This window comes from Benincasa hispida, chromosome 1 (genome assembly GCF_009727055.1).
Source record: "Benincasa hispida cultivar B227 chromosome 1, ASM972705v1, whole genome shotgun sequence".
In the NCBI taxonomy this organism is placed as follows: Eukaryota; Viridiplantae; Streptophyta; class Magnoliopsida; order Cucurbitales; family Cucurbitaceae; genus Benincasa; species Benincasa hispida.
In genome coordinates, this window is record NC_052349.1 from 89,014,446 (window position 1) to 89,025,422 (window position 10,977).

Here is a 10,977-nt window from a genome sequence, read left to right on the forward strand (position 1 = left end):
GGGAAATCATTAACTCTTATCTTAATACCATGGATAGATTATAGAGATGTTGCCCTTGGATCAACCTTTCTCCCTCTTGGTGTTGCCTTTGCCAAAACAACAATGAATCTGTCTAGCATGTTTGCTTTGATTGCACTTTCTCTAGAGGGCTTTGGTATGAGATATTTGATGTCTTTAATTAGTCGGTTGTACTCTCTTTTGATACACAGAGTTGACTGCATTTACAGATTAGTCACATACCCTTCAAAGCGTCTAAAGATCAATTATGGTTATGTCTTATCTGTGTTGTTTTGTGGAAGATTTGTGATGAAAGAAATGCAAAAATCGTTCATGAAAAATCCATATCGACAAAGGACATTATGGATACTATCAGACATACTGTTTTTTTTTTTTTTTTTTTTTTGCAAAGATGTACTGACTATTAAAAGTCATGGCTTTTCCTTTCTTATTGCAAATTGGAAACATCTTTTGTATACCCTATGAAATGGGTCTTTTGTACCTTTGATATCTTTAGATATTTCATTCATTCAATGAAAACATATCATATCCAAAATAACTCAAAAAGTGAGTTTGTTACTTGACAAAAATCAAATATAACACAATCATATTGAAGACACTACAAATTTAGCTTTCATAAATATTTAATTTATATAAGAAACATCATTTTAATTTGAAATTTTTTAAACAATAAATTTAATCTATACAATTAAATCAATTTTATATTTCAATATTCAACTGTATCACTTTCTTTCACTATGAATATATCAAACGATGTTTTCTCCCGAGCATGTTGTGAGAAAATTTAAAGTCTAAGAAAAAGAAAATATATGTGACTGAGTTTCAATCTTAATGGTAATAAATGTAAACAAAAGAAGGAGACCATTAATGATTGGACCGATGAAATGGGATAAAGTTGTATTCAATGATTGGTTATATGGAGAGAGAAAGCCAACCAATTGCTCAAACAAGAATTAATTTATTTTCTGTAGTCACATGGAGACAAGAATTAATGGCATTGGCTAAATGGGTTGGTTGAAACTTGAAACTTTTGAACCTTTCACTAAAATTCATCTTTTTCATATATCATTTCAGAATATCATATTATATTATTAATGAGACCGTTGAGTTTGTCTATGCTCTTTTTTGTTTTCCTTTCTTTTTTTTTTTCCCTTAACCGTCGGAATTTGAATGATCTTAAATAATAAGTAAAATTATAAATTCGACCAACAAGAACATAGCTCAATTGACATTATATTCTTACTATCAATCTCAAATTATTATAACCTTATTATAATAACCAATTTTTTTTGTCTCAAATGGCCTCTAACTTGTTATATTTACAAATTTAGAGGTGAACATGTTCTACTTTATTAAATCAAAACATGAGATGTCTGTTCAAACTCAGCATCAGAGTGCAACAATATAAAATTGAAAAACTAAAAAAAAAAAAAAAAACAAATTGAATCAAATCGATTCACTAGCTTGATTCAATTTTTTAGTATACAATTAGATATCTTAGTTTGTATTTAAAAGGAAAAAAATTATTAGTCTCGATAAGTTCTTTTATTTAAAAGACCAGTCGAAATTGAACGAACCAAGGATATATATGTAATCTTAAAAATAAATCTAAGATTAGGTCTCTTTAGTATTTTAGTTATTATGGTGGATATACATACTTGCTGTTTAGAAAAAACACCAATTATTATGGTTCATGTATGTTCGTTATTTAAAAGAAACAAAAATATCCAATTTCAATCTCTAAAACAAAGTAAGCCCAAGTTTTAATTTAAAAAAAGGAAAAAAAGACCTAATTCAAAACAAAAGCAAAAATAAAATTGAAAAATTGGAAGAAAGAAAAAAGAAAAGACAAAAACTAAGAACCAAACCAACAATCAATCGAACCGAATAAAAACCAATTAATTGATTTTGTCTTTTATTGGACATCAATTTGGTTTCATTCTTTATAAAATCAATCAATCTAGTCTGGTTCTTGGTTGGCTCCTAAAGCGAGAAAACTGAGTTTACATTCACTCTCACTTAACATAATGAATTTTCAATTACTACCGAGCTTTAATGTTTAATATTAGTAATGGCTTGATTAATACATACACGAACGATCGTTAAGTAAATTACAAATGCATACAGAGTTAAGCTTATTATTAGAAACTATCTCACGTGACACATTTACACAAGTTCTAGCTACATTTTCATGACCTAAAGATTACATTTTCTATGGTTCGAGTCAAGGGGTGTTACACGGGCCAATACCAATATTATAAGGCGAACCCGAGACATCGACAGCTCCACCCTTAGAGTTGTAACACAACCCTGAGTTATTGTATAGTTTAAGCTTTCGCTTCATTCTCCAAATCATATCCTTCTGCAATGGAATTGGTCCAGTCAATGCATTATCATTGAGCCTCAAATCACTAAGGTTTCTCAAGCCTTCAAAGTTTGAGGGGATTGAGCCATTGAAGTGGTTGCCATCAAGATGAAGGACTCTAAGATTGGGCAACCGGCCCAAAGATCCAGGAATTGGGCCGTGAAAGCCCATATTAGAAAGAATCAATGTCATCAAACCCATCATACCATCAAATAAATCACTAGAAATAACACAATCCATTGGATTTCCTTTCAAAATCAAAACTTCTAAAGAGCTCAAAAGCTGAAACGACGTCGGAAGTGGGCTGGAGATTTGGTTATAGCTCAAGTCCAAAAGAACAAGATCTTTAAGTCCACTAATGGATTTTGGAATTACCCCGGTTAAACGATTACGACTTAAATCCAATTTAACGAGAGATTGACACGTGGCAATTCCAATCGGAATCGAATCTGTCAGAAGATTCTGACTTGCGTCAAGTATTCTCAAATTAGATAACCCCAAACTCGGGATCGGACCGGTCAACTTATTCCGACTCAAATCCAACGACCTCAAACCGAGTAACCGGTTCAACCCAACCGGGACCGACCCGTTTAAGTTATTCCCATGAAGATCAAGAACCCTGAGCCGGGTCAAATTGGTCAATTCAGTTGGAATGGGGCCTATAAGACCATTCTCTCTAAGGACCAACGTCTGTAAGGAAGGACCCAACTGCCCTAAAAACGAAGGGATCAATTGGGGATTATCAGAGAAGCAACGGTAGAAGAATAGCGTTCGAAGGTGGGGGAGTTTAGTGAGGGAAGGGGAAATTATGGACCGGGTCGGGTCGCACGTCGGAAAAGCGGTGTCGTCGGAGAGTGAACCGAATGAGAGAGATACGATGTGGAAGAGATTGTGGTTATCGGGCATACATTCAATGCCGTGCCAACGGCCGCCGCAGACGTCGGGGATTTGGGTGGCCCAGTGGTTGCCGGTGGCGGACATGATGTCGTAGACAGCGGATTGCTCGGCGGGGTCGGTACGGACGACGGCATTGTGAAGGGAGAAGCCGGATTGGGGGCCGTCGACGAGGGCGGAGGGGGCGCCGGAGTCGGACATGATGACGGTGAAGGAGGCGGAGAGGGAAGGGAAGTGAAGAAGGGTTAAGACAGTTAGGAGATGGGGGAATTGAATGAAGGTCGCCATTGGCAGAGGTTGAAGAAGGAGAAATAAGGAATTTGGGGATTTTGGGGGAGTGGAGTATTTATATTATAGTGAAAGAGAGTGAGGGTATTTATTGCGTCACGAGAATATGAAGAGGAATGTTATTAATATTTTTGTATTTAAGAAGGTCACGGGATTTTCGCGTTTGGGCCTTTGGGCTTTGATGAAGTGGGCTCTGCACGTGGGTCCAACTTCATCTTCTTTAACTCATTTTTAAACAAATGGAAAATGTGAGGTGTTAATGCTCTTTTTCATTTTTCTTATTTATATTATTTTATGGTTTATGTCGAAGATCTCACATTGAAAACATCAAAGGTCCTCACATTTTCTTTGTAAGAAATATGGACTACTCTTCTCATTGTCAATGGATTTTGAAATGTAATTACATGTAATCTGATATAGTATCAAAGCTCACTAAACTATCTTCAAAGAAAAAAATGATTTCTTTTTTTACATGAAAAAACCCATTTAAGGCCATACATTTCATAAAAGTTATAAAATTTGAACTACTTTCCTTAATGGTAGGAGTTCTGATTTATTTCTTCAACCATATTTTATCGATTTAAGAATGGTGAACCGAAAGAGACATATATTGAAAGGACATGTTGAGGATCTCTCTTTGTAAAAGATCAGGGGGCCTCATACTCTTTATAATATAGATGCGCTACTTCTACTGTCAATTAATTTTGAAATAAAACTCTACATTATTTAATAGTTTCTACTAGAATTCAGATTTTGAATGTATAAACTTTGAAGAGATAAGTAATGTATATACTTATTTGAATGATGTTGAGTAGAGTGAAAAGGAGGAAGAGAGAAAGAAGAAGAAGGAAAGAAGAAGGGAAAATTAGCATCAAGTTGCATGTGGTATTGTTGTATAGATATATTAATAACATGATAACATTGGAAGCTGGTTTGTCTAGGATTTAAGCCATTTTATGCTTGCCGACCGATTTTCCTGAGTAAATTCGACTGTCGATCTAATTCAATCAAAATCGATTGATTGTTGTTGGCTTGGTCGGTTTTAGTCGACCGGGTTCGTTTCCAGACTAATGTTGTTCTCCTCTAAGTTTGAGGTTGATGGATCCTTTGAAGTTTTGGCAATGGGATATGATCTTTGTTGGCACAAAATGTTCGGTTTGTTTATCTGGATATATAGTTTATTCATTAAGGTATAGATAATCTTTCTCACAACCTATAATATTTTTTAGTATAATAAGAGTAGAGATATTTGAATCATAGGCCTTTTTGTCGCTAATACATCCATATGATAGTTGAGCTATACTCATTTTGGTTCAAAAACTATAAGACTGAATTTTCACATGCACTAATTTAAATTTTTAGTATTTTGAAAAATGAATAATATAACTTTGGTTTAATATATAGAAACGAAATGTTGAGTTAAAAATGCGTAATTGCATCTAATTGTCATCTGATATGTAATTGCATCTAATAGTCATCTGATTACCAATGATATCAATTACTATCCGTTGTTATTTAATACTAATTGTTATCTTATGTTGATTGCTCATGATATTGATTTACTAACTAATTGTTGTTTAATCATGATTTGATATTGATTGTTCTCTTATTGCCAATTATACCAATTATTATCTAATTGTTGTCTGATTACTATTTGATATTCCTTGTCAATGATGTTGATTTCTATCTTTTTGTTGTTTGAATACTATCTGATACTGACAATCAATGATATTGATTACTATCTAATTACTATTTGATGACGATTACTATTTATTTGCCTTCCATTTGGTTTGGGATGTAATAAAAAAGCAATAATCGTTGGTAGCTTATGGCATTGCCTTCTGATTACCTTCTTTTTTTGTCACATAGTTAGTATTGATATTGCCTTTTGATTGCTTATTTGGTTATCATCTGATCACCTTTTTTTTTTTTTTTTTTTTTTTTTTTTTTTTTTTTTTTTTTTTTTTTTTTTTTTTTTTTTCTTAGTTAGTAGTTTTTGATAACTATTTGATTTTCTTCTGATTAACATTTGATCACCTTCTATTTTTTGTCACATAGTTAGTAATTTATGATATTATCATTTGATTGTATTTTGATTATCATCAGATTACCTTTTTTTTTTATCAATTAGTTAGTATAGTTTATGATAGCCATCTTTTATTATTATTAATTTTTTTTTTTTTTGTCAATTAGTAGTTTCTAATAATTATTTGATTTTCATCTAATTACATTATATTTTTTTATCGTATCATTAGTAGTTTCTGATGCTGCATAATAGATAATAAGTAAAAATGCATTTTTACTAATTAAGAATAATATAGTGATACATTTAGCACTAATGTTAGAGAATATTCCAAACTCCATACAACTTAAAAGAAGCAAGCCTGACAAACTCCAAATGGTATTTATTTGAGCATATTAGTACATAATTTCGTCGTTCTTAGTGACCCAGCTAACAACCAAACAAAAAATGCCAAATGGTAATTAGTACATAATTTCCAAATGATATTTATTTAATGTATAAATGTATTAGTTTTAAGATCTCCAAATAGTCATGCTATGATATTTATATATATTTTTTCTTATTCGCTCTAAGAGAATGTAATGATAGCATTGATTTGCAAATACATTTAGTAGAAAGAGAGAAAAGATTAACAATAAATATAACAATAGCGATACCACCCATTGACGCTTTCCTTTTTCATATAAATTAGAAGGTTTAAAAGTATAGGAATTAAAATATTAATTCCACCGGTATTACTTTTTATTAATTTTTTTTAAACGAAAGAATTCACCTAAAAGGTTAAAACCACATCTCAAATATCTATCTTCAAGATAACACTGGAATTTTTAAAAACTATAATGGGATTGCTTGATACTAGTCATCCAACGCACAAATATTTACACATCAACAAAAACAAGAACCCAAGTGACCATCAATGTTTTTTTAATAATAAAATTTGTAAAAGATGAAAAATCAAGAAGAATTGATCAAAGAGATGGAAAACTACTTTGCAGACGTGATTCAGGAGAATGGGGAAGAAAATGATAAAAGAGAAAAAAAAAAGTGGGAGAAAAACAAGAATAAAAGCATGGAAGAAAAAATAGGAACTAGGGGTGTTCAAAAAACTCGATAACTCGAAAAAACCGATTAATCCAATCCAACCCATGCGGTTTGAGTTAGTTTGGGTTCCAATAAATGAAAATTTTATGGATTGGGTTGGTTGATGGGTTCACTTAATATAACTCAAACGAATCCGAATCAAGTCCAATTTATTATTAACTTTAAAATATGCATTTTTTTATTATTTATAACATAATTATTTATACATATATTTATTTTAATTTTATTTAATTTCAATATTTTTTGAATAATTTATTTTTCAACTACTCTTAAAAGTAGTTTATTTGTACTCTAGAAAAAAAATATTCACTATATAAATTGAAATTGAGTTGTTAATCTTAATTCAATATATGAAAATAATTAAATTAGATTTTTATATATTTATGTTTTGCTTCTTTTTAGAACAAAATTTTAAATAAATGACTCGATTAGTCTGAACCAATCCAACCCAAATATTTGATGGTTGGGTTAGGTATTTGTAAAGAAGAAATTTACAATCCGAATAATTAGATTGGGTCTAAAACGTCTTTCAACCCAACTCAATCTAACCCATGAATACCCCTAATAGGAACGAATGTGTCAATTTGTTGAAAGGTCAAACTTAGAATATAGAATGTACAAAAAAAAAAAAAAATCTAATTCAAGAATTTTACGGTATCTCTAATTTTTCATAATATCAATGACACATGCAATTATACCATCTAAATTTACCATCCATCATAATTTCTCCTCAAATAAGTACTTATTTCGCTTTTAAGTTTTAAAAAAATCAGACATATATCTAGCATCAAATTAAAGCATGTAATATTCTCTTCTTTGAAAAAGGCATGTAATATTCTCAACTCAATTAGTAAATCACCTTTTTCTTTTTAACACTGCATCGTCATTTTATCAATTAATTAGTATCAAATACAAAGAAAAAGTGTCATCAGACTATCTTTTTTATTTTTTATTTTTTATTTTTGAAAAAGTAGAAATAAAGCTATACGCTAATTTTGATTAAATTCCAAGTTCTCTGTGTACTTTCAAGTTTGTAATTTTTTAAAAAAAATTCCATTTCTTGGTTTACTATTAGAAATTGGTTGTAGACATGTGATTGTGTTAGACGGTGGTAATACCACCAGCAACTGTGTTATGTATATTGGAGGAGTTGAATCTAAGGATCATCTATTCTTTGAGTATCCTTCTAGTAAGGCTATTTGTGGAGGCACACTTTTGTGGGAAAGATGTTCCCATAGGACATCACATTGGGATACGGAGCATACTTCGATTTTTCATTTTCGCAAAGGAATCGTCTAAAATAGAAGGTTTGGAAAGTTGTTTGGTGTGCTATTCTTTACCATGTTTGGCATGAGCACAATAGACACGTCCATAGTGTCACTTTGCATTCTCTTTAAGTGATTAGTCTGAATAGTTGATCTGAGAATTTTATATGTTATTTTAAGTAGATGGAGGTTTCTCTTGTGGAGAATCAAGGGGACTTTTCTCCTTGGGACCTTTTCCCTTGAGTTGTAAGGGTGATTATTTCTTCCTATGTGTTTGTTTTTTCTTTGGTCTTTATTCGTTGTTCTTTTTTCTTTTTTTCTTTTTTTAAATTTTAATTTTTTTTTATAGTATTTGTTCTGTATCTTGACCTCAAGCTGTGAGGTCTTTCTCTCTTTTTAGTACTCCATTATATTTTTGAAAAAAAACCTATAATAAATTTTCAATTGCAATTTTAATAAATCTCTAAAATTTAAGAAATTGTTTAATAATTCCTTAAACTTTCAATTTTATTTTCAATAAGATTTTTAACTTTATGTTTTATGTATGAGAGATCCTTGATCTATTAACCAATTTTATAAAATATACTAACATAATTTAAACACAAAATTAAATGTTTAGAGTCTCACATACTTAAAATTTAGGGAATAATATCTTTTTGGTCCCTAGGTTTTGGTTCTAGTTTCTATTTGGTTTCTAAGTTTTAAAATGTTACATATCTAGTTCTTAAGTTTTGAGTTTTGTTTCAATTTAGTCCGTAAATTTCAAAATGTTACAATTTTACCCTTGAAATTTGAGTTTTGTTTCAATTTGATCATTGAGTTTCAAAATTTTACATTTTTAATCTCATCTTTGATTAGATACCCACTTTCAATTATTGGCATGAATTTTTATTAATTAATTAAAAAATTATGAAGTGAAATTTTAAATATAATTTTGGAAGTGATAAAAAGTAGTGACAAATTAATTATAATGCTTTTAAAGATTTTTAATTTATTAACAAATTAACTCTAAAGATGGAAAGTAAGTATTTAGTGAAAAATTGAGCTTAAAAAAGTAAATCTTGAAACATAGGTACCAAATTGAAGCAAAACTCAAATGTCAAGGGTTATAGCATCTTGAAACCTAGGGATAAATTGAAACCATACATAAATCTTAAGGACTAAATGCATAACATTTTAAACTCTAATGACTAGATAGAAACTAGATCCAAAACCTAGAGACCAAAAAAATAATTTTCTCTAAAATCTATATTTAACATACCAATTATTTTCTAAAGTTTTGAATATGTCAAAGGTCTATTACACGCAACATTAAAGAGTAGGTTTTTTGTTTTATAAATTTTTAAAGTTGAGAGGCGTATTAGACACAAAATTGAAAGTTCTAATTTTCTTAACCTCTCTCCTAAAACAAAGTGAAAATATCAATTAATTCCTCTAAGCTTGGGAGATTGTATCAATTAAAATTTTAAACTAATAATTCTATTAATTTAAATCTTAAAATTTCAAAATGTATCCAATGATACCCTTCATTTAAATTCCATTTGGACAAATAATATTTAAAATTTATATTTTTATCTATTAAACCTCTAAACTTTGAAATCAATTTAGTCTCTCAAGTAAGATTTAAGATTTTCTTTACAAATCGTAAATATATACATTAATTCAAATCTTCTAATTTTTGTTAATCTGATATTTGAAAATTTCTACAATTATATTAATACATGTATTATAAATATTATGATAATAAATGTTCATTAGATGCTCATTCTTAGTATCTATTGACTATGTGTCATGTACTCATTTTCCAAAGTATTGTCCATGTGTCTCAACATTACACATTATCAGTGTCCATGTAATCCATTCCTATTTGCAAAATTGCCTATAAATAGTGGTATTTGGTATCTTTTGGAAGACACACATTAGGTGAAGTCTATGAAAATTGGAGAAAGTGGAGAATTTAGAGAAATTTCTTTATTTTATATTTCTTTATAATATTGTATTTTATTTGGTATCTGTGTTCCCATTGTGCTCATCAAGTTCACAACACGTTATTAGCACAAGCTCTTATTGTTTTCCTTGTTAAGGTAAGTTCTAAAAGTATGTCGATTTTTCCCTCTTTGTTATAATTAATACATTTAATGTTATTTGCATATAATATCTATTAAATTTCTAATATAAATACTATATTTTTATGATAGTGTTGCCATGACAAATCTCACAAAATTAAATTGTCGTCCCTTGATATTAGCAACAATAATTATTTGTCAATGGTACTTGATGCTAAAATCCACCTGGATGCTATGAATCTTAGAGAGATTATTAAAAAAAGGAAATATGACATCCAGTAAGGACCAAGCAAAAAACTATGATTTTCTTTCGTCATTATCTCCACGAGGAATTGAAAATGAAGTACCTTACAGTAAAAGATCCCGTATCTTGTGGAAAAATTTGAAAGAGATGTATGATTGTTCGCACGAGATTTCTAGAGAAATTTATTTCGTGGAACTTTAACTTGTTAATGGTATTAATTTGTGGAAACTGAGTACGATCTCTAATACATAATATTTGATGCTTTCAAAATAAACTATAGTCTTTAAGCTGGTTGTGAATGATCGACCTTTGGGCTTGTTGATCTTCTTGGACGATCGACCTTTAGGCTTGTTGATCTTCTTGGATGATCGGCCTTTGGGCATGTTGATTCTCTTGGATGATTAGCCTTTGGGCTTGATGATCTTCTTGGATGATCGACCTTTGGGCTTGATGATCTTCTTGGATGATCGGTCTTTGGACTTGTTAATCTTCTTGATGATCGGCCTTTGAGCTTGATGATCTTCTTGGATGATCGGCCTCTTGGGTTTATTGATCTTTTTGGATGATCGGTCTTTGGGCTTGATGATCTTCTTGGATGATCGGCCTTTGGGCTGATGTTCTCTTAGATGATCAACCTTTTGACTGTTCATCTTCTTGGTATGATCGGCATTTTGGCTTGGTTGATCTCTTGAATGATCGACCTTTGGGCTTGA

At 30.5% G+C, this 10,977-nt stretch overlaps 1 protein-coding gene across 1 annotated transcript; it reads right to left on the reverse strand.

Annotated features, from left to right (window-relative positions):
* Positions 1 to 2,009: 2,009 nt before the first annotated feature.
* On the reverse strand, positions 2,010 to 3,754 carry LOC120090934 (protein TOO MANY MOUTHS). The gene has a single exon (XM_039048634.1). It carries the CDS (start codon positions 3,563 to 3,565, stop codon positions 2,243 to 2,245), a length of 1,323 nt encoding a protein of 440 aa, XP_038904562.1. The 5' UTR covers positions 3,566 to 3,754; the 3' UTR covers positions 2,010 to 2,242.
* Between the last annotated feature and the right edge of the window lie 7,223 nt (positions 3,755 to 10,977).